Source organism: Arachis stenosperma, chromosome 4 (genome assembly GCF_014773155.1).
Source record: "Arachis stenosperma cultivar V10309 chromosome 4, arast.V10309.gnm1.PFL2, whole genome shotgun sequence".
Lineage (NCBI taxonomy): Eukaryota > Viridiplantae > Streptophyta > Magnoliopsida > Fabales > Fabaceae > Arachis > Arachis stenosperma.
Window position 1 is genome coordinate 116,087,810 of NC_080380.1, and position 24,903 is coordinate 116,112,712.

At 42.0% G+C, this 24,903-nt stretch overlaps 2 protein-coding genes across 2 annotated transcripts; both read left to right on the forward strand.

Annotated features, from left to right (window-relative positions):
- The first annotated feature begins 1,816 nt into the window (after positions 1-1,816).
- LOC130975359 (uncharacterized) lies at positions 1,817-3,649 on the forward strand. Its single transcript, XM_057900167.1, has one exon. The coding sequence runs from the start codon at positions 1,817-1,819 to the stop codon at positions 3,647-3,649; it is 1,833 nt and encodes a 610-aa protein (XP_057756150.1).
- A 1,197-nt stretch (positions 3,650-4,846) lies between these two features.
- On the forward strand, positions 4,847-7,149 carry LOC130975360 (uncharacterized). Its single transcript, XM_057900168.1, has 2 exons — positions 4,847-6,291; positions 6,411-7,149. The coding sequence occupies exons 1-2, from the start codon at positions 4,847-4,849 to the stop codon at positions 7,147-7,149; spliced, it is 2,184 nt and encodes a 727-aa protein (XP_057756151.1).
- The last annotated feature ends 17,754 nt before the right edge of the window (positions 7,150-24,903 follow it).

Consider the following 24,903-nt stretch of genomic DNA (forward strand, 5'->3'; position numbering starts at 1 on the left):
ATTGGTATCAAACAATTGTTCTTAACAGGGTGGCATATTTTCGTCTGTAATGTCATGAGGTTTTACAAATTTTTGCGTCGCAAGTACAACTTTGCTGCTCTGTTCTTGATTCTTCTCACTGTTGGACAGCTTCTCTACGCAATGCTCGCCTATCGTCGACCGCCCAAATAATTTGTTTTGTTTGGAATTGAATGGGACGCGGAAAAACTGCGTGTTTATTAATTTCCATCTAAGCTGCTATGTTTTTAATTTTTTTTAATGAATTAAATGTTCTATTTTTAATTTTTTTAATGGATTTAAACGTTTTATTTTAGATAATTTAATATGTTTGATTAAATTATTTAATATAATATATATTAATATTTTAATTATATTTTTATGTAAAAATATATTTATTTGTAAGGGTGTTTATGGATTGGATTTTATCCGCATATTCTCGGTATTTATCCGAATTCGATCCGAAAATTGCGAATATGGATCCGATCCGCAAGACTATCGGATCAGATCCGTATACTAATCGGATCGGATTGCGGATTTTGTGTTAGTATCCGCATATCCAATCCGCATATTTGCGTATCCGCAAATAAATAAGTAAATATTCTTTTTATGTTTTATTTCATGTAATAATTATTATATATGTTGTATTATTTTAATTTATTATTTAAGAAAAATATGTTTAATATTATTTTAAGAGTAAACATATTTAAAAAATTGAAAAAATGAATTTTATTGATATTTTTTAATAAAAATAAGCTTTTAAAAATATTTTTGTATTTTGCGAATATATTCGATATCCGATCCGACTCGATCCGCAAATGTGCGGATCGGATCAGATCGGATCCAAACTTAAAAACTGTGGATATTAGATCCGATCCGATCCGATGATTTTAATGCGGATCAAATCAAAATTTTGGCCATATCCGATCCGATCTGCGTTCATTCGAGTAGTTATTTTTTAAATTAGTTTGTATGTTGTATATTTTGTGCTTTTAAAATTGTGTTAGTATCATATGAGATACTCTAATAAAAATAAAAAAAATTTGAATTTATTTATTACCATTGCTAATTAAAAAGAAAAATATTAAATTAAATTATTGCATGAATTGAATTATATAAAAGGAGAAGTATTAGATACAATAAAAAAATTTATATACCCCAAAAATACTCTTAATTTTTGTTAAGCTTTCACTTGTGCTCTCTTTTTCTTGATAACATTAAATCTTTTTAAATATCAACAAGAATTACTTGCAATATATTTTTTAATTAAAAAAAAACGAAGTTGTGCTGCTCTAAGCGTTTCAAGATTATTGTGCTACTCTAAGTGTTCCAAAATTATTGGTATAAATTGCATTTTTGATGATCCACATGTCTTGTTACGGCCTGGCCCAGGCCACTCGCGGGTCAACCCGACCCACTGATGACCCGACCCGAACGGTCGGGCACATACAACCCACTACGCGACCCGGACACGCGTCTCTGACAGCTCTCCACAGCAGCTGTGAGGAAGTTTCGAGGAAGGTGGGCATGTCCTTGCAGGGTCCACCTCTGACACGGTATAAATGGGGAAGGACCTGCCCTTCCCCCAAGGTACGTCACACTTTCCACCTAACATATCCTCCGCCTGCAAACTAGCTGACTAGATCGTCGGAGTGTCTTTGCAGGTGGCACCCCCCTTCCTTCCACAACGAGAGCTCGGCTACCCGGCAGATCCGAACCCAGCACGATCGCGATTGAAGCGTTCTCACCCCCTCAACAACCACCCGAATTGTCCGGTACCCGACAACCAAACATTGGCGCCGTCTGTGGGGACGCCTAAATGGACGTCGTGCCGGGGCACGGAGACCAAGACCGAGGAGCCGGAGTAGAGGGTGCAGCCTCCGTTGCTTCACTAAGAGGACGGCGAAGGTCCCCTCGACAACGCACTGAACCACACACGAGGGCACGACCCTTCGGGGGAACGGGCGGCGACAGCGCCATAATAATGCAGGAGCTGCGCCACAGGGTCCAGAACCTGGAACGGCAACTGGCCGACCAGGAGCACGACCGACGAACCACCGATCCCAGCTACTCCCCATCTCCTGAAAGCCAAGAGAGAGACTCCTACCGAAGTCGTCTACGGCGCGCCTCCGCATCCCGAACGGAAGCGGAGAGCACTCGTGAAGAGTCACCCATCCCGAGAAGACGAAATGACACAATCATCTACTCCCGAGGCAAGGAAACGCGCCACACGCGACGAGGTCGCGAAGATGAGGAAGGAAGGTCCGAGAGGACACGGCAACCCGTCATAATGGGTGCCACCCCGTTCCATCGATCCATCCTCGAAGTCCGGCTGCCGAAGCACTTCGACAAACCGACGGACATGAGGTACGATGGAACTCAAGACCCTCTGGAACACCTCACGGCCTTCGAAGCAAGGATGAATCTGGAGGGAGTAGGGGACGAGGTGAGGTGCCGAGCCTTCCCGGTGACCCTGGCAGGACCCGCGATCAGATGGTTTAACGGCCTCCCGCAAGGGTCCATCTATGGGTTTTCAGACATCAGCCGTGCCTTCCTGGCCCAGTTTACAACACGAATAGCAAAGGCAAAGCACCCGATCAACCTTCTGGGGATAACCCAGAGACAAAGAGAGCCGACCAGAAAATACCTGGATCGGTTCAACGACGAATGCTTGGAAATTGATGGCCTAACCGATTCGGTGGCCAGCCTTTGTCTGACGAACGGCCTCCTCAACGAGTACTTTCGAAAACATCTTACCACGAAACCAGTTTGGACGATGCACGAGATCCAAACGGTAGCTAAGGAGTATATAAACGACGAGGAAGTCAGCCAAGTTGTGGCTGCCAATAAACGGCAGCCCGGCTACAGCCAACCTAGGCAACAAGGTAACGGAGAAAGACTAAAAGAACAAGCCAGGGAAAGAGCGCCAAGCAAGGCACCCAGGCCATTCCCCCGGGTCGGGAAATTCACCAACTACACTCCGCTCACTCTTCCCATCATGGAAGTTTATCAGCAAATAGCCGAGAAAGGAATCCTGCCGAAGCCCCGACCACTCAAGGACCGTACGGGAGGAAACATGAACTTCTATTGTGACTATCACAAGGGCTATGGTCACCAAACACAAGACTGCTTTGACCTGAAGGATGCACTAGAACAAGCGATAAGGGAGGGTAAGCTAGCAGAATTCTCCCATCTTATCAGGGAGCCGAGGAGACGCCATCGCGACCAAGACGAAGAAGGCAAAACCCGTTCGGCAAAGCGGCGACAAGAGCCAGAAGACAGAGATCATGGCCTCACCGTGGTAAACGTGGTGACGGCCAAAAACACCGCGCCAAGGTCACGATCAGCGCACAAAAAAGATGCTAAGGTCTTGGCGGTCTCCTCCTCGTTGGTGCGAAACTCTAAGAAGCCCCCCTCCATTTCTTTCGGCCCGGAAGACCAATGGTTCGACGACGCCCCTGAAAACCCACCCATGGTCATCACGGCCAGAGTGGGAACCGGTCTCGTCAAACGAATCCTTGTCGACACGGGGGCAGACTCGAACATCATGTTCCGCAACGTATTTGACGCACTGGGACTAAGAGACGCCGACCTGGCGACTCACCAGCACGGGGTCATTGGATTGGGCGACCACTTCATCAAACCTGATTGAGTAATATCCCTGCCGGTCTCTGTGGGACAGACTCAAGGCCGAAGATTGGCGATGGCCGAGTTCGTAATCCTCCGAGATTCCACCGCCTACAATATCATCTTGGGAAGGAAGACGATTAACGATGTTGAAGCGATAATCAACACGAAGCTGCTAATCATGAAGTTCGTTACCGATGACGGATCTATAGGGTCCATAAGAGGAGACCTTGAGACGGCAGTCACTTGCGGCAATGCCAGCCTCTCCCTAAGGAAGAAATCCAAAGAGGCGTCCGGCGTGTTCCTAGCGGACCTGGACGCCAGAGTAGACGACAAACCCAAACCAGAACCAGAAGGGGACCTGGAAAAATTCATGATCGGTGACACGGAGGAAAAATTCACGTTCGTCAACAAGAATCTCCGGCATGAGCTGAAGGAGCCCTTGGTTGAAATGATCAGGGCCAATAGGGATTTGTTTGCCTGGACACCGGCCGACATGCCGGGCATAGACCCCAAAATTATGTCACACCACCTGGCCGTCAAGTCGGAAGCACGCCCGGTAGCCCAACGGAGGAGAAAGATATCGCGGGAGAGGGTAGAGAAGGTGGCCAGGCAGACGGCCAGCCTCCTAGAAGCAGGTTTCATACGAGAAGTAGACTACTCGACATGGCTCTCGAATGTAGTTCTAGTAAAAAAGCACAGCGGCAAATGGAGAATGTGCGTAGACTACTCTGACCTTAACAAGGCATGCCCTAAGGATTGTTTCCCCCTACCTAACATAGACGCGCTCGTCGATGCTGCGGCGGGCTACCGTTATCTGAGCTTCATGGACGCCTACTCTGGCTACAACCAGATACCGATGCACCGACCAGACGAAGACAAGACAGCGTTTATAACGCCGGGGGGAACCTTCTGTTATAAGGTGATGCCATTCGGCCTAAAAAACGTAGGGACAACATACCAAAGGCTGATGAACAAGATATTCCGCGACCTCATAGGCAAGACAGTGGAAGTCTATGTAGACGACATCCTCGCGAAAACAACGCGACCCGACGACCTCCTGAATGACCTGGCAAAAGTGTTCGCGTCTCTCCGACAACACGGCATGAGGCTCAATCCCCTCAAATGTGCCTTCGTCATGGAAGCTGGAAAGTTCCTAGGATTCATGATAACTCAGAGAGGGGTAGAAGCCAACCCGGAGAAATGCCAAGCGATACTCCAGATGAAGAGCCCAGGCTGTATCAAGGACGTCCAGAGGTTGGCAGGGCAGCTTACCTCGTTATCCCGATTTCTCGGAGCATCGGCAACAAAGGCCCTACCCTTCTTTAACCTCATGAAGAAAGGGATAGCGTTCGAATGGACGCCCGCATGCGAGGAAGCCTTTCGGCACTTCAAGGAAATCCTGGCGGCACCCCCTATGCTCGGGAAGCCAAAGGACGGGGAACCATTATATCTATACCTCGCTATAACAGGAGAAGCCCTGGCTGCAGTTCTAGTGCGAGAAGAAGGGAGGGCTCAACAACCAGTCTATTTCGTGAGCAGAGCCCTGCAAGGGGCAGAATTAAGGTACAGCAAACTGGAAAAGCTAGCTCTGGCACTCTTGACCTCCTCACGGAGGTTAAAGCAATACTTCCAAGGTCACCAGGTTGTCATAAGAACGGACCAGGGAATCCGACAAGTACTTCAGAAACCCGATTTGGCGGGAAGGATGATGACTTGGTCCATTGAACTTTCCCAATACGACATACGATACGAACCCCGACAAGCCATCAAGGCGCAGGCAATGGCAGATTTTCTAGTAGAAGTAACGGGAGACCCAACCGAAGAAACGAGCACACGGTGGAAGCTTCACGTGGACGGAGCCTCCAACCAGACGTCCGGGGGCGCCGGGATCATCCTGGAAAGCCCGGTTGGAGTCGTATACGAGCAGTCGATCAGGTTCAAATTCCCCGTTTCGAACAACCAGGCAGAATACGAAGCCCTCATAGGGGGCTTAACCCTAGCAGCGGAAGTCGGAGCAACAAGGCTGAAAATATGCAGCGATTCGCAGGTCGTCACCTCCCAGGTAAACGGGAGCTATCAAGCCAGAGACTCATTATTACAAAAGTACTTGGAAAAAGTCAAGGATTTAAGCCAAAAGTTTGAGGAGGTCACAGTCCACCATGTGCCCAGAGAAAGGAACACACGGGCAGATCTCCTATCAAAGTTGGCCAGCACTAAACCGGGAGAAGGCAACTGGTCTCTCATCCAAGGTATAACGAGGGAGCCGGCGGTCACCCTGCATCTATCAAGGCTGGGTTCTTCATGGCTAGACCCCATCACCAGCTTCTTAGAAAATGGCAAACTCCCCGACGACGAAAAGGGTGCCGCGAAACTGAGAAGGGAATCAGCCAAATACGCGGTCATTCAGGGACAGCTATTCAAGAAAGGGCTCAACCAGCCCCTACTGAAATGCTTACATCCCGACCAGACGGACTACGTCCTCAGGGAAGTCCATGAAGGCTGCTGCGGATACCACATAGGGGGCAAAGCCTTAGCAAGAAAGTTAATCCGAGCTGGATACTATTGGCCGTCGATGATGGCAGACTCTAAAGAATTCGTCAGAAAATGTGTCAAGTGTCAAGAGAACGCCAATTTCCACAAGGCACCGGCCTCCGAGTTAAGCCTGTTAACGTCCTCCCGACCATTCTCGCAATGGGGAGTCGATCTCTTGGAGCCCTTCCCAGTCGGTCCCGGGCAAGTCAAGTATCTCATAGTCTCCATTGACTACTACACCAAATGGATAGAGGCCGAGCCGCTGGCCAGCATATCCTCATCCAATTGCAGGAAATTCATGTGGAGGCAGGTGATAACGCGATTCGGGATTCCAGAAGACGTTATCTCGGACAATGGCACACTGTTTACCGACAAGAAGTTCACAGAATTCCTCACCGGCTTGGGTATAAGACAGAAGTTCTCCTCGGTAGAGCACCCCAAACAAACGGACAGGTGGAGTCCGCGAACAAGATTATCCTGTTAGGGCTCAAGAAGCGATTGGATAATAAAAAAGGTGCTTGGGCCGACGAGCTAGCCTCGGTCCTCTGGTCTTACCGAACAACTGAACAGTCCTCCACCAAGGAGACTCCTTTCCGACTGACATACGGGTTAGATGCGGTAATACCCGTGGAAATCGGGGAACCGAGCCCCCGGCTACTTTTGAAAGGAGTGGAGGAAGCCGTGGAGAAGGACCTAATAGATGAAGCTAGAGAAATGGCCCATTTGACGGAGACAGCGCTAAAACAAAGAATGGCCCTGCGCTACAACACCAAAGTGCTCAAAAGGGAGTTTGAACCGAACGATCTCGTCCTAAGGCGTAACGACATCGGCTCACCGACCCCTGGAGCAGGCAAGCTGGCGGCAAACTGGGAAGGCCCCTATAGAATCAAAAAAGTGATGGGTAAAGGCGCTTTCAAGTTAGAAAGGCTCGATGGCAAGGAAGTACCAAGAACATGGAACGCGAACAACTTGAGAAGATTCTACTCCTAGCGCATGAGGCGACATGCCGACCAATCGAGCTAAGTAGTTAATTCGTGGATTTGTACTTTTCGTTATGCCCTATGGGCCTTTTATGCAATTACCGAATAAGATATACTTGTGCAAATTCTCCCTCTTTTGTTTTGTTCACCTTTTCTAGACAACCCGCTCCACAAGCGAATTCATTACAACTCGACAACGATGCGCGGCCCCGGGACTGATCACCCCGGGAGCCCATCAACTGCCGCAATAGCAAATGGCTACACTAAAAAGCCACGACCCGTTAATATAAACGACAGCTATAAACCAATAACGGTTAATAGAAACGATAACACAACCAGGCGAGTAAGAAAGTATTAACTACGGTAAAGCGGGCAAACGACCAAAAAAGTCAATTGTTCACAAAAGCCAAAACGAAACGGCTAAACCAAAAAGTTTTACATAGGAAAAGAAGATTCATTTCTTAAGAACGTCAACAATTTTGCCGTCTTTGATCACCTTGAAGACGCCAATCGCCGACGTGTCGAAATCAGGAGCAACAATTTTGACCTGAGCTTTAAGGGCCTCCTCGGTCGCCAGGATCGCACCCTTCCCCTGCTTGACGACGTCTTTATACTTTGTTTTTAACGTTGCCAGTTCAGCCTCCACAGCTTGCTTCTCCTTCTCTATCTCGGCCACCTGTTTTTGTGCCGCGCCGACCTGACTCTCTAAAGCCGTTTCGCGCTCGACAAGACGTGAAACCGTGGCGTCCGACTCTTCCAACTTCTTCTCGGCGGTAGTGGCCTTCTTCTCGGCAACAGTAGCTTTCTTCTCGGCAGCGTCGAGCTTCTCATTTGATTGGGTCAGTTGCTCCCGGAGAGTCTCAACTTCACTTTTAAGCTCATTATTAGCCTTCCCAGCTGATTCCAACCTCCTGTGAAGAGATTCCATCCCGGACAGTTCGAACTCGGCTTTCTGAGCTATCACTGCGCCGCGCAAGAGAGTACGGTACATCCACCTCGCTTGCCCGGCAAGGAATGACTCATGAAAATGCTCTTCAGTACCGGGAATCAGCTGAGAATCAATAAAGTTTCCGGCGTCGAAATTCTTCTCCATTACAGTAAGAACCCCCTCAGGACTGCTGGACATCTTCCTCTTCCTTTTCAAGCTTGGAACCTCCTCCACCTCGTCATCGGCAGCAGGGTTGGACGTCGAACCCCCAGTGCCGACCACCTCGCGGAAGGGGGAAACATGAACCGCCTTATCACCCTCAATCGAGGCACCCTGAGCCGGGGTGCCGGTCTCTCCGACCACAGCCCTGTGCTCGGAAGCGGCCTTGTCCTCCGGGGGGGCAGCAGATTTCTCAGCAGCAGATTTCTCATTACCTCCCTCGTCGTCACTCGCACAAAGGAAGGTTTGGAACAAGTTAGGGAGACCCGTTATCTCGGCAGACATCCCCACTGTAAAAAGAAAAAGAAGTCGGTTAGTCACAATGAGTTATTAGGAAAAGCAAGAAGCTAAGAGACAAAACAAGCAAAGGCTTCTCACAAATATAGTTACGACCGGCCTCCCGATCACCCATGAGGAGGTGAGGATTCACGTGATTCCTCCCAAAGACTGCCATCAACACATCGGCAATCTTTCTATCCACCGCAGACATGCCCTTATAGGATACTTTAACAAAGGCATTGGACCCTGTCCCGAAGCTCTAATAGGTCGGGATAAGGCGTGCCCCCTCCAACGACAACCAAAAGGGATGACGACCTTTGACAAGGCGGACCTTGAAATATTTATCCTTAAATCCGTGATAGGAGTCCTCAAACAAACCAAAAATCCTCCGACCTTTGGCAGACTGGAAGGACATGAACCCCTTCTTATGTTTCCCCTCCTTCGAAGGATTTGTAAGATTGAAAAAGAAAAAAAAGACATCTACAGACACCGGCAGCTTGAGATATTCACAAACCATCTCAAAACAGCGGATTGAAGCCCAGCTGTTCAGATGCAACTGTGACGGCGCCACGGAAACCCGACTTAGAAGCGCCATTTGGAAGGCGGAAAACGGAATACGGACCCCAACTTGGGTAAACATAGATTTATAGAACCATATCCAATCGGCAACTCGGGGAGCATTGAAGTTGAGCTCGTACAAGCGCTCATGAGGAGCCAAGACGAAGACGTCATAATTGGCCTCCTCGTCGGTCCCTCCGCATAAGTACTCGGCTTGACGGAACTCTGTGAGCTCCTCCTCGCCCATTTGGTTGGGAGAGTCCTTTACATCGGAAACGACCCAGGCATAGGGGTCGTACGCCGCGGGAGAAGGGGAAGCCCGGGAGGTCGTACGAGCCATACCTACATGGGGGGACCATCCAGTCAGTCTAAGAGGTCGGGTGCTCGGGCTGAATACAGACGCTCTCCCCAACTAAGACTAAACACAATTAAAACGTAAAAGGTCCAAACAAAACCTACCCTGGAATGGTACCCCTCCCCTAACACATCTAACCAGCATCGAAAGGCCACATAACAACAAAAACCAAGCAAATACAAGCAACAAGCATGCAAGAACGAAGCAGAAAAGAGAAGGATTCAAGAACTACCTGAATTGCTTGTGAGAGTTAGGAAGGATGAAGGGAGGATGCACGAGGGCACTGCAAAAACGCTCTGAAACTTTGGGGAGAGGATAGCAGGAAGATAGAAGAAACAGGAGTATGCAGAAGTATAAAAGAGGAAGAAACGAAACTGACTGTTTAAAACTGCCTCCCAGGAAGCGCAAAAAACCTGGGGGCAAAATAGTCTTTGCGAACAGGGTATTTCACCCCATTATGAGCATTCAATGCTCGGCGCAAGGAACGAGGCGACGAAATGGTTGTTTGGGCAACCAAGAGACACGCGCATAGGGGGCATGTCCCTCCCACGGGCGGCCGACCTGACGAGGATGAACGAAACGCGAGATAACACGCCATTGATAGCTCCCACGACTACCACTGGTGCGTGGGGGCACTGTTACGGCCTGGCCCAGGCCACTCGCGGGTCAACCCGACCCACTGATGACCCGACCCGAATGGTCGGGCACATACAACCCACTACGCGACCCGGACATGCGTCCCTGACAGCTCTCCACAGCAGCTGTGAGGAAGCTTCGAGGAAGGTGGGCCTGTCCTTGCAGGGTCCACCTCTGACACGGTATAAATGGGGAAGGACCTACTCTTCCCCCAAGGTACGTCACACTTTCCACCTAACATATCCTCTGCCTGCACACTAGCTGACTAGAGCGTCGGAGTGTCTTTGCAGGTGGCACCCCCCTTCCTTTCACAACGAGAGCTCGGCTACCCGGCAGATCCAAACCCAGCACGATCGCGATTGAAGCGTTCTCACCCCCTCAACAACCACCCGAATTATCCGGTACCCGACAACCGAACATGTCTAATCCTAAAAAATTTTGCCCAAATCACTTTACCTACAGATAAAACGGTAATAAATCTTTAAGAACAGCGCATAGCACGATTTATGATAAATTTGTTCTAAAATAATTAAAATATTATTAAAAAATTTTAATTTCCAACAGTATAATGATTGGATAACTGAATTATTTACTTGGTCATAAAAAACTAAAAGTTACACTTTTGTATTAAAATTCCATATGACATCTTAATAATAATTCCGTAATTTAATAAATAATTAAATTATATGTTAAATTAAAGAATTATGTACAGAATAACAGAATAATTTCATGGGACATATTTTAGACCGTGCAAATCAAAATGATCAGTTTCCTTCTTTTAAAGTACATGTAGGGATATATTTTTCATCAATATATAAAAGATAAAACTTTCATTTAAAATTGTGATATTGTGAATTAGGTTAAAAAAAATGCAATATTTTTTAAAAAAATTGTAAACGAAGCTAGTCAGTTGTCAGGTGGAGGCCCCAAAATTATACTGACCACTACATGTATCTTGTCGTTTTCTATGTAAAAGTATCAATTCATTGTATTGAACACCACCAGGTAGCTTTTTTTTGTGTGGTAATTCTTAATGTGTTTTTTTAAAACTTATTATTATTATTATTACTACTACTACTTCTAAATGGCAAAACTAATTTCTTTTTGAATAATTAATTTTCTATGCAATAATACATTATTATAGTACATAAATCAAAATTAAAGTTAATACTATTCAAAGGTTGATTAATAAAAATGTAAATTGTTCAAAATAAATGTAAAGACAATACAAAATTATTATTGGTTATAACATTAGACAATACAATAAAAAATTTAAAAAAATAATTATAATTTAATTTTAATAGAGTATTTAACTAATATTTTTTTATAAATGGAACACTACACCTAGGGTGTTGCTTTCTTTGACTAAATTTTAAAAATTGAAAAGCTGCATGTCATGTATCGTATTCTTTGTATTTGACAATTACACCAATTTTAAAAATTACAGTTTTATAATACTTTTAAAATTCTTCTTTTTGTAATCAGAATTTGTTTTTCTACATATATGTGAATCAATTTATATTTTTCAAAAGCGTGTCCATTTTTATAACATTTAAATTTTTAAGATGAAAATATTTAAAATACCTTTAATATATCAGATAAATAATGGTGCCCAGGATTCTTAACAATGCATATTGCATTAGTATTATATTATAACAAAGAATAAGGCTTCGAGTACCTTAAGAGATAGTCTTTCAATAGATATCTGATCCAAAGAATTTGTTTGCAATAGACACAATGTTTTACTTGTTACTTCTCTATAAGTGATGAAACAATTTTCAAAGAAGTAATAACTTCTACTTATGCTCTTTCTATCAACTTTATCTCCAAGATAGTTGACATCATTGTACCGTAGTCAACTTATAGGTCAAGATTGCTAGTACCTTTTAAATATCTTAGAATCCTCTTCACAATTGTAATGTGATGTCTATTTAGAATTAGATTGAAATCTTGAATATATGTATATCAACACTATATCAGATCTATTGAATGGGTGTTTTTTTTGTTCTGAACTTTATTTGAAATTGAGTTATTTTTAGACCTAAATGTGAGGTTTAGACTCTTTTTGAAGCAACGTCTAACTTCTATTGGTGCCAAGACGCACCATTCGAGTTCCTCGTGAAGAGGTGGGGGTGAAGGGTGGTACCTACAAGAGACTCTGATGTTTAAATTAGCAAGGGCTTTAAATAGGTTTTTAGTAGATTGGGTTCTAAATATACCTAAGAGTATCAATGTATTTATAATAGAATAGATAATCACTTTTTAGAGTAGTTCTACCTTTGTTGGTAGAAAACTGTTCCCCCTTTTTTTAGGAAGGTTGTTGAGATCTCTCTTTTAAATAAGTGAGAGATATCTCATGAGGTAATTACTTATTCGGATAAGTGGGGATGGACTACCTTCCTTGTGCCCGACCTCTATGAGATTGGGTAGGAGTAGAAGAGGCCATCTTTATTGGGTGAGTTTTTATTCTTTTTAGGTCTGGCTTTATTTTGAACCAGGGTATGAATAATGCCCCTATTTAAACCCGAGCTTTTATGGGGTCGGACTCAAGCATTTGTAAATTCAATTTTCCACGTCAAGTATACTGCCTTAGAGAGGTCGGATACCCGACGTGTTTTCAAAAACTTTGGAATGTTGTGTCCCTTAATGGCATTGTGCAGGTTACGTTTGCGATTTCCTTGGGATCCGTGTATGTCATTAATAAGGGGTGTGGATTTACTGTTTTGCTCCTTTTGTCTTATAAATACTCATTTTTCTTCCTCTTTCTTCTTCTTTATTTATCTGAATTGCTTCGTTTTTCCTTCACCATTTCTTCGCAACCTTTGTTCTTCTTTCCAGATTTCTTTTCCTTAATTTTTGTTTGGGTGTCTTCGTTCCTACTTGGAGACTTTGGATCGTGCGTGCCTTTCTGCTTGTTGTGTATGAACCCTACTTCACGCTTCCTCAAGGTTAGTGTTTCTTATCATTTTGCGATTTTGTCTTTCTTGCATGCTGAATGGTGTTGTCATTTTGTTTTGGAGGGGTTCTAAACTGACAAACTTTGCTTCTTTTCTTTATTTGGATTTAGACTTTTGATCGTGAATCTTAATTATTACCATTAATCTTGTGTGTGGGGTTTTCATGCTTGTGATGCCCCTGGTGCACGGAATTGTGATCACATTTTTCACAACTCCAATACAACTAACCAGCAAGTGTACTGGGTCGTCCAAGTAATAAAACCTTACGTGAGTAAGGGGTCGATCCCACGGAGATTGTCGGCTTGAAGCAAGCTATGGTCATCCTGTAAACCTTAGTCAGGCGGATTCAAATGGTTATGAGTTTTGATAATTGAAAGAAAATAAAACTTAAATTAAAATAAAGATACTTATGTAATTCATTGGTGGGAATTTCAGATAAGCGTTTGGAGATGCTTTGTTGCTTCTGAACCTCTGCTTTTCTATTGTCTTCATCCAATCATGCGTGCTCCCTTCCATGGCAAGCTATAAGTTGGTGGATCACCGTTGTCAACGGCTACCATCCGTCCTCTCAGTGAAAATGGTCCAGGCACAGCTACCGCACGGCTAATCAACTGTCGAATTTCTCGTCTCAGATGAAAACACCAGGCACAGCTACCGCACGGCTAATCATCTGTCGGTTCTCACTTGTGTCAGAATAGGATCTCTCTATTCTTTTGCACACTGTCACTGCGCCCAACATTCATGAGTTTGAAGCTTGTCACAGTCATCCCATCCCAGATCCTACTCGGAATACCACAAACAAGGTTTAGACTTTTTAGATCCCAGGAATGCTGCCAATTGGTTCTAGCCTATACCACGAAGGTTCTAACCTCACGGACACGGTCCATGGATCAGAGACCTAAGAGACTATACTCCGGCTGTCGTCCAATGACTACGTTGAACATCATATAAACTGCTTGTGGTTGTCAGGCACGCGGATCTTGGCCAAGCGAGTAACGAAGATAGTGGGTGATTGTCATGGGTCACCCCTTCATTCTAACTTAACTGAATTAAGTACGAGAGTATATCTTGGAGAAAAAGTAAACGTGAATTGAAAGAGAAACAATAGTACTTGCATTAATTCATGAAGAACAGCAGAGCTCCACACCTTAATCTATGATGTGTAGAAACTCCACTGTTGAAAAATACATAAGAGAAAAAGGTCTAGGCATGGCCGAATGGCCAGCCTCTCCAAATATGAAAAGTCGCACAAAAGTGATCCCAAGATCAAAAGATTATGCAAAGATGAAATACAATAGTCAAAAGTGCTATTTATACTAAACTAGTTACTAAGGATTACAGAAAATAAGTAACTAAGTGCAAATAGTACAGAAATCCACTTCCAGGGCCCACTTGGTGTGTGCTTGGGCTGAGCGTTGAAGCTTTCACATGCATAGGCCATTCTTGGAGTTAAACGCCAGCTTGGGTGCTAGTTTGGGCGTTTAACTCCAGCTCTGGTGCCAGTTCCGGCGTTTTACGCCAGAAAAGGGTCTTTGGTGGGTGTTTGAACGTCAGTTTGGGCCATCAAATCTCGGGCAAAGTATGGACTATTATATATTTCGGGAAAGCCCAAGATGTATACTTTCCAACGTAATTGAGAGCGCGCCAATTGGGCTTATGTAGCTCCAGAAAATCCACTTCAAGTGTAGGAGGGTCAGAATCGAACAGCATCTGCAGTCCTTTCTCAGCCTCTGAATCAGACTTTTGCTCAGGTCCCTCAATTTCAGCCAGAAAATATCTAAAATTATAGGAAAGTACACAAACTCATAGTAAAGTCCAGAAATGTGATTTTTGCATAAAACTAATAAAAATATAATAAAAAGTAACTAAAACATACTAAAAACTATGTAAAAACAATGCCAAAAAGTGTATAAATTATCCGCTCATCACAACACCAAACTTAAATTGTTGCTTGTCCCTAAGCAACCAAAAACAAAATAGAATAAAAAGAAGAGAATATACAATAAATTTCAAAATATCAATGAAGCTTAGTTTTAATTAGATGAGCGGGACTAGTAGCTTTTTTGCTTCTGAACAGTTTTGGCATCTCACTTTATCCTTTGAAGTTCAGAATGATTGGCATCCATAGGAACTCATAATTTAGATAGTGTTATTGATTCTCCTAGTTTAGTATGTTGATTCTTGAACACAGCTACTTATGAGTCTTGGCCGTGACCCTAAGCATCTTGTTTCCCAGTATTACCACCAGATATATAAATGCCACGGACACATAACTAGGTGAACCTTTTCAGATTGTGACTCAGCTTTGCTAGAGTCCCCAACTAGAGGTGCCCAAAGTTCTTAAGCACACTTTTTTATTTTGGATCATGACTTTAACCACTCAGTCCCAAACTTTTCACTTGGACCTTCATGACACAAGCACATGGTTAGGGACAGCTTGATTTAGCCGTTTAGGCTAGGATTTTATTCCTTTGGGCCCTCCTATCCACTAATGCTCAAAGCCTTGGATCCTTTTTACCCTTGCCTTTTAGTTTAAAGGGTTATTGGCTTTTTCTGCTTGCTTTTTCTTTTTCTTTCTTTTTCGTCATTTTTTTCACAAGCTTTGTGTTTTTTCACTACTTTTTCTTGCTTCAAGAATCAATTTTATGATTTTTCAGATTATCAATAACATATATCTTTTTTCATTATTCTTTCAAGAGCCAACAATTTTAACATTCATAAACTTCACTATCAAAAATATGCACTATTCAAGCATTCATTCAGAAAACAAAAAGTATTGCCACCACATCAAAATAATTAAACTATTTTCAAGATAGAATTTGAAATCCATGTACTTCTTTTTCTTTTTCAGAAAACATTTTTCATTTAAGAAAGGTGAAAGATTCATGGAACATTCATAGCTTTGAGACATAGACACTAAACACTAATGATCATGTAATAAAAACACAAACATAGTCAAACATAAAGCATAAAAACCAAAAAATAGAAAAACAAATAACAAGGAAATTAAAGAACGGGTCCACCTTAGTGACGGTGGCTAGTTCTTCCTCTTGAAGATCCTATGGAGTGCTTGAGCTCCTCTATGTCTCTTTCTTGTCTTTTTTGCTCCTTCCTCATGGCTCTTTGGTCCTCTCTGATTTCATGGAGGATAATGGAGTGCTCTTGGTGCTCCAGTCTCAGTTGCTCCATGTTGGAACTCAATTCTCCTAAAGAGGTGTTGAGTTGCTCCCAATAGTTGTGTGGAGGAAAATGCATCCCTTGAGGCATCTCAGGAATTTCTTGATGAGGGATTTCCGCATACTCTTGTTGAGGTCTATGAGTGTGCTCTCTTATTTGATCTATCCTCTTTTTAGTTATGGGCTTATCTGCTTCAATGAGGATGTCTTCCTTTATGACAATTCCGGCTGAATTGCATAGGTGATAGATGAGATGAAGGAAGGCTAACCTTGCCAAAGTGGAGGGCTTGTCAGCCACCTTGTATAGTTCTAGAGGTATAATCTCATGAACTTCTACTTCCCCTCCAATCATGATACTATGGATCATGATAGCCCGATCTACAGTTACTTCGGACCGGTTGCTAGTATGAATGATAGAGCGTTGGATGAACTCCAACCATCCTCTAGCCACGGGTTTAAGATCAGGCATTCTCAGTTGAACCGGCTTGCCTTTGGAGTCTCTCTTCCATTGGGCTCCTTCCACATAGATATCCATGAGGACTTGGTCTAACCTTTGATCAAAGTTGACGCTTCTAGTGAAAGGATGAGGATCTCTTTGCATCATTGGCAAGTTGAATGCCAACCTCACGGTTTTCGAACTGAAATCCAAGTATTTTCCCCGAACCATTGTGAGCCAATTCTTTGGGTTTGGGTTCACACTTTGATCATGGTTCTTAGTGATCCATGCATTAGCATATAACTCTTGAACCTTTAAGATTCTGACTTGTTAGATGGGGTTGGTGAGAACTTCCCAACCTCTTCTTCGAACCTCACGTCAGATCTTCGGATATTCACTCTTTTTGAGCATGAAGGGGACCTCGGGGATCACATTTTTCTTGGCCATAACTTCATAGAAGTGGTCTTGATGGACCCTTGAGATGAATCTCTCCATCTCCCATGACTCGGATATGGAAGCAACTGCCTTCCATTTCCTCTTTATAGAGGTTTCTCCGGCCTTAGGTGCCATTAATGGTTATGGAAAAATAAAAAGCAGAGCTTTTTTCCACACCAAACTTAAAAGATTTGCTCTTCCTTGAGCAAAAGAAGAAATAAGGGAGGAGAAGAAGAAGAAATGGAGGAGATGGAGGTATGTGAAAGGTTCTGCCAAGGAGGTTAGGAAGTGTTTGTGATGTGGGAAATTGAAGGTAGTAAGGAAGGGTATTTATAGGGTAAGAGAGAGAGGGGGTCCGTGTGAGAATGGGTGGGTTTGGGAGGGAAGTGTTTTGGGAAATAGTAGATGGATGTGAGTGATGGAGAGATTATGAGGGAGAGGGTAGAATTTGATAGGTAAATGATGTTTGGGGAAGAGTGTTATGAAAAAGTGTGAAGAGGAGAGAGAGTGAGTTGGGGTAGGTGGAGATCCTATGGGGTCCACAGATCCTGAGGTGTCAAGGAGTTCTCATCCCTGCACTTTTCTGGCGTTTAAACGCCCTTTGTGTGCTATTTCTGGCGTTTAAACACCAGTCTGCTACCTTTCCTGGCGTTAAACGCCAGTCTGGCTGCCAATTCTGACGTTTAACGCCCAGATGCTGCCAGACTGGGTGTTAAACACCCATTCTGCTATCCTTACTGGCGTTTAACGCCAGCCAGACACCAGACATCCTTTTCTGGCGTAAAACGCCAGTCTGGCTGCCAATTCTGACGTTTAACGCCTAGAATGTTGCCAGACTGGGCGTTAAACGCCCATTTTGCTATCTTTACTAGCGTTTAAATGCTAGTAAGCTCGTCCTCAAGGGTGTGCTATTTTTGATGCTGTTTTTTATTCCTGCTTTAATTCTGCAGCTGTTTTTGTGACTTCCACATGATCATCAAGCTAAAAAAAACATAAACTAAGAACGGAAAATAAAATGAAAAGGTAATTAACATAGATAAATAAAATTGGGTTGCCTCCTAATAAGCGCTTCTTTAATGTCAATAGCTTGAGAGGAAGCTCTTACAGAGCTTCACAATTTCTCAGAGCATGATTGTGGCCTCCCAACACCAAACTTAGAGTTTGAGTGTGGGGGCTCTGCTTGACTCTGTATGGAGAGAATTGGATGAAGCTTTTCCTGCCTTTTTTCCATGTTTACAGAAGAAGATCCTTGAGCCTTAAACACAAGGTAGTCCTCATTCAATTGAAGGACTAACTCTCTTCTGTCCACATCAATCACAGCACTTGCTGTGGCTAGGAAGGGTCTTCCAAGGATGATGGATTCATCCTCATCCTTCCCAGTGTCTAGGATTATGAAGTCAGCAGGGATGTAAAGGCCTTCAACTTTCACTAAGACATCTTCTACAAATCCATAAGCCTGTTTTATTGATTTGTCTGCCATCTCTAGTGATATTCTTGCAGCTTGTACCTCAAAGATCTCTAGTTTCTCCATTACAGAGAGTGGAATAAGATTTATACCTGACCCTAGGTCACACAGAACCTTCTCAAAGGTCATGGTGCCTATGGTACAAGGTGTTAAGAACCTTCCGGGATCCGCTTTCTTCTGAGGTAATGTCTGCTGAACCCAGGCATTCAGTTCACTAATGAGCAATGGAGATTCATCCTCCCAAGTCTCATCACCAAATAACTTGGCATTCAGCTTCATGATTGCTCCTGGATACCGAGCAACTTGCTCTTCAACAATATCTTCATCCTCTTCAGAGGAAGAATACTCATCAGAGCTCATAAATGGCAACAGCAAGTTCAGTGAAATCTCTATGGTCTCTGTATGAGTCTCAGATTCCTTTGGTTTCTCATTAGGGAACCCCTTAGTGGTTAGTGGACGTCCATCAATGTCTTCCTCACTGGAAATCACTGTCTCTTCCTCCTCTATAGGTTCGGCCATTTTGGTTATATTGATGGCCTTGCACTCTCTATTTGGATTCTCTTCTGTATTGCTTGGGAGAGGACTAGGAGGAGTTTCAGTAACTCTTTTACTCAGCTGACCCACTTGTGCCTCCAAATTTCTGATGGAAGACCTTGTTTCAGTCATAAAACTGAGAGTGGCCTTAGATAGATCAGAGACTATGTTTGCTAAGCCAGAGGGGCTCTGCTCAGAATTCTCTATCTGTTGCTGAGAAGATGATGGAAAAGGCTTGCTATTGCAAAACCTATTTCTACCACCATTATTATTATTGAAGCCTTGTTGAGGCTTCTGTTGATCCTTCCATGAGAAATTTGGATGATTTTCCCATGAAGGATTATAGATGTTACCATAGTATTCTCCCATATAATTCACCTCTTCCATTGCAGGATTCTCAGGGTCATAAGCTTCTTTAGTACTGCCGAATGCAGCTTGCAATCCAGACAGATTCTGAGAAATCATATTGACTTGCTGAGTCAATATTTTGTTCTGTGCCAATATGGCATTCAGAGTATCAATCTCAAGAACTCCTTTCTTCTGAGTCATCCCATTACTCACAGGATTTCTTTCAGAAGTTTACATGAACTGGTTATTTGCAACCACTTCAATAAGTTTTTGAGCTTCAGCAGGGGTTCTCTTCAAATGAAGAGATCCACCAAAAGAGTAGTCTAATGACATCATGGACAATTCAGACAGACCATCATAGAATATATCTAAGATGCTCCATTCTGAAAGCATGTCAGAAGGACACCTTCTGATTAATTGCTTGTATCTTTCCCAAGCTTCATAGAGGGATTCACCTTCTTTCTGTCTGAAGGATTGGACGTCCACTCTAAGCTTGCTCAATTTTTGAGGTGGAAATAACTTGGCCAAGAAAGCAGTGACCAACTTGTCCCAAGAGTTCATGCTTTCTCTATGTTGTGAGTCCAACCATATCCTGGCTCTGTCTCTTATAGCAAAGGGGAAAAGCGTAAGTCTGTAAACCTCGGGATCAACTCCATTGGTCTTAACAGTATAACAGATTTGAAAAAATTCAGCTAAAAACTGATGAGGATCTTCCGATGGAAGTCCATGAAACTTGCAATTCTGCTGCATTAGAGAAACTAATTAAGGCTTAAGCTCAAAGTTGTTTTCTTCAATGGCAGAAATTGAGATGCTTCTTCCATAGAAGTTGGAAGTTGGTGCAGTATAGTCACCAAGCATCTTCCTTGCATCTTTAGCATTGTTGTTGGGTTCGGCTGCCATGTCTGCTTCTTTTTCGAGATTTTCTGTAAGGTACTCTCCGGAGTGTTGTGTTTTAGCTTCTCTTAGCTTCCTCTTCAGAGTCCTTTCAGGTTTAGGATCAGCTTCAACAAGAATGTCCTTATCATTGTTCCTGCTCATATGAAAAGGAAGAGAACAAAGAGGGTAGGGTCTGGAATCCTCTATGTCACAGTATAGAGATTCCTTTATGTGAGTATAAGAATAGAAGAAGAGAAGAATGAGAGGAGAGAGGAGATTAGTAATTTCGAACAGAGAGAAGAGAGAGGGGGGTTTGAATTATGAGTAGAAGAGAAGTGTTAGCAAATAAATAGAAAGAGAAGAGAGAGAGAGTATTCGAATTTTAAAAGAGGGAAAAGGAAAATATTTTTATTTTTATTTAATTAATTTAGTTTCGAAAATTTGAAAAAGAAATACAATAAAATTCAAAACTAAAACAATTAGTTAATTAAAAATATTTTTGAAAAAGTGGTTAGTGATTTTCGAAAATTGGAAGTGGAAAAGTGATTAGGTGGTTTTGAAAAAGATAAGAAATAGTAATTAGTTGAAAAAGATTTGAAAATAATTTTGTAAAGATAAGAAGTTAGAAAAAGATTTTGAAATTACAATTTTAAAAAGACATGATTGAAATTTATTTTGAAAAGGAATTGAAAAAGAAATTAAAAAGATTTGATTTTTAAAGTTAAAGTTGATGACTTGACTAACAAGAAACTAAAAGATATTATTCTAGAATTTAAAGATTGAACCTTTCTTAACAAGAAAGTAACAAACTTGAAATTTTTGAAACAAAACATTAATTGTTAGCAAGGATTTTCGAAAATATGAAATAAAATTAAGAAAAAGATTTTTGAAAAATGAGTTTTAAATTTTCGAAAACATTAAAAAATTGAAAGATGAACGTTTAAAATATGTTTGATGCAAAAAGTTATGAATTAAAACATGAAAAATAAAAAAAAATCGAATTGGAACCAAAAATTACCTCCCTTGTGTCATCCTGGCGTTAAACGCCCAGAATGCTATCCATTCTGGCGTTCAACGCCCACTTGACTGCCTCTTTGGGCGTTTAATGCCCAGCCAGATACCTTGGCTGGCATTAAACTCCAGGAATCCTTCTTTACTGGGCATTTTTCTAAAAGCCCAGAATCCTGCCATTTCTGGCGTTAAACGCCTAAAATGCTGCCATTCTGGCGTTTAACGCCAAACGCCAGTGAGCTCTTTTTCTCTGTGATTCCTCTGCTTTATGTTTTGATCCTTCATTTCTCTATATTATTTACTGAGAAGATATATATATATATATATATATATATATATATATATATATATATATATATAAGAAACAACTAAATTTTAAAATTTTTTTGACCAAGTCAACTCAAAATTTCGAAAATCATGAGAAGAAAAAGGAAAATATATTTTTTTGACTTTTGAATTTTTAATGAGCAGAGAGAAAAACAAAAAAATGAAACAAAACATAAAATTTTAAGATCAAAACAATAATGCATGCAAGAACACTTTGAATGTCAAGATGAACACCAAGAACACTTTGAAGATCATGATGAACATCAAGAACATATTTTTGAAAATTTTTAAGAAAAAAAAGACATGTAAGACACCAAACTTAAGAACTTTTGTACTAGAGACACTAACAATTCGAAAATGCACAAGAAAAACAAAAAAATTTAAAGATCAAACAAGAAAAATCATCGAGAACAACTTGAAGATCAAGAAGAACACAATGCATATATTTTTGAAAATTAAGAAAAATTAAAACATGTAATTGACACCAAACTTAAAATTTGACACAATACTCAAACAAGAAACACAAACTTTCTTTTTTGGTTTTATGATTTTATTAAATTTTTTTTTGTTTTTCAAAAACTTTTTTTTTTAAAAGAAAATAAAGGTTGAAACAAGAAAGAAAGTTACCTAATCTAAGCAACAAGATGAACCGTCAGTTGTCCAAACTCAAACAATCCCCGGCAACGATGCCAAAAAATCGGTGCACGGAATTGTGATCACACTTTTCACAACTCTGGTACAACTAACCAGCAAGTGCACTGGGTCGTCCAAGTAATAAAACCTTACGTGAGTAAGGGTCGATCCCACGGAGATTGTCGGCTTGAAGTAAGCTATGGTCATCCTGTAAACTTTAGTCAGACAAATTCAAATGGTTATGAGTTTTGATAATTGAAAGATAAGTAAAACTTAAATTAAAATAAAGATACTTATGTAATTCATTGGTGGAAATTTCAGATAAGCGTTTGGAGATGCTTTGTTGCTTCTGAACCTCTGCTTTCCTATTGTCTTCATCCAATCATGCGTGCTCCCTTCCATGGCAAGCTGTAAGTTGGTGGATCAGCATTGTCAATGGCTACCATCCGTCCTCTCAGTGAAAATGGTCCAGCTATGGTTTCTGTACGGCTAATCAACTGTCAGATTTCTCGTCTCGGATGAAAAATACCATGCACAGCTACCGCACGGCTAATCATCTGTCGGTTCTCACTTGTGTCGGAATAGGATCTCTCTATCCTTTTGCACACTGTCAGTGCGCTCAACATTCGTGAGTTTGAAACTTGTCACAGTCATCCCATCTCAGATCCTACTCCGAATACCACAGACAAGGTTTAGACTTTCCGGATCTCAGGAATGCTGCGAATTGCTTCTAGCCTATACCACGAAGGTTCTAACCTAACAGACTCGGTCCGTGGATCAGAGACCCAAGAGACTATACTCCAGCTGTCGTCCAATGACTACATTGAACATCATGTAGACCGCTTGTGGTTGTCAGGCACGCGGATCTTGGCCAAGCGAGTAACGAAGATAGTGGGTGATTGTCAGGGGTCACCCCTTCATTTTGAGTTAACTGAATTAAGTAGGAGAGTATATCTTGGAGAAGAAGTAAGCATGAATTGAAAGAGAAACAATAGCACTTGCATTAATTCATGAAGTATAGCAGAGCTCCATACCTTAATCTATGATATGTAGAAACTTCACCGTTGGAAAATACATAAGAGAAAAAGGTCTAGGCATGGCCGAATGGCTAGCCTCCCCAAATATGAAAAGTCACACAAAAGTGATCCCAAGATCAAAAGATGATCCAAAGATGAAATACAATAGTCAAAAGTGTTATTTATACTAAACTAGTTACTAAGGATTACAGAAAATAAGTAACTAAGTGCAGATAGTGCAGAAATCCACTTCCGAGGCCCACATGGTGTGTGCTTCGGCTGAGCTTTGAAGCTTTCACGTGCATAGGTCATTCTTAGAGTTAAACGCTAGCTTGGGTGCTAGTTTGGGCGTTTAACTCCAGCTCTAGTGCCAGTTCCAGTGTTTTATGCCAGAAAAGGGTCCCTGGTGAGCGTTTGAACGTCAGTTTGGGCCATCAACTCCCAAGCAAAGTATGAACTATTATATATTCCTGGAAAACCCAAGATGTCTACTTTCCAACGCAATTGAGAGTGCACCAATTGGGCTTCTGTATATCCGAAAAATCCACTTCGAGTGCAGGAGGGTCAGAATTCAATGGCATTTGCAGTCCTTTCTCAACCTCTGAATTAGACTTTTGCTCAGGTCCCTCAATTTCAGCCAGAAAATACCTGAAATTACAGAAAATCACACAAACTCATAGTAAAGTCCAGAAAGGTGATTTTTGCATAAAAACTAATAAAAATATAATAAAAAGTAACTAAAACATACTAAAAACTATGTAAAAACAATGCCAAAAAGCATATAAATTATCTGCTCATCAGCCCCCAAATGGTGTTATCTTAGCTTTTGAAGATGATGCCATTTCTGTTGTTGGTAATAGGGATGTAGTTGTTGAGTGTGTGACATTCTGTAAGTGTTGGTTGGTGTTGTTGATGACGACCTGACTTGTTGTGACGATTTGCCTTTGCTTGTTGTATTGTAGGTATACATTTTGATGCCTTGTTAGTAATTCACAATATGTCTTCTAAAGTACTTCCTGATTTGACTTGGGTAGATATATTTGTGCTTACCCCTATCCCTGTTATTGATAAAGAGTATGTCAAAACATTTCGTAAACATCATAGGCTTTGTTTAGGTTGGGAGGATGAGAGAAACTATGAGATTGTAGTGGCTGACCTCGAGAAGAGATATTGTTTTTCCTGTTTGGATAGGTCAGAGGATCAGTTTATCTACGTATATGATTTCTTTTTTACGAAGCTAGATGTTAATCTTCCTTTTTCCGACTTTGAAGTCGAGAACCTTAGGGTCTGTAACGTCGTCCCGTCCCAACTTCACCCTAACTCTTAAGGTTTCTTAAAAAAATTTCAGCTTCTTTGTCAGGATCTAGACGTCCCCCCTTCCCTAAAGCTAAGGTATTTGATAAACCACTATTTTATGATTTATCTCGTGCTAAATTGAGTAGTTTTTATCATCTTTTCACCCACTTATTCATATGAATTGCATGATATTATAATTCCTTCCCAAATTTATTCTATGATTGAAAACTTGCTTCCTAAAGATCTTTTAATTATATATTTTTATTATCATTTATACCA

What these genes read in the sequence shown, in the direction of transcription:
- LOC130975359 (XM_057900167.1), top strand. Translation starts at nt 1,817, where the DNA reads ATGGACGTCGTGCCGGGGCACGGAGACCAAGACCGAGGAGCCGGAGTA.
- LOC130975360 (XM_057900168.1), top strand. Translation starts at nt 4,847, where the DNA reads ATGAAGAGCCCAGGCTGTATCAAGGACGTCCAGAGGTTGGCAGGGCAG. An exon ending in CCGGCCTCCGAGTTAAGCCT is followed by an intron (nt 6,292 to 6,410) that starts GTTAACGTCCTC and finishes CCAAATGGATAG; the next exon opens with AGGCCGAGCCGCTGGCCAGC.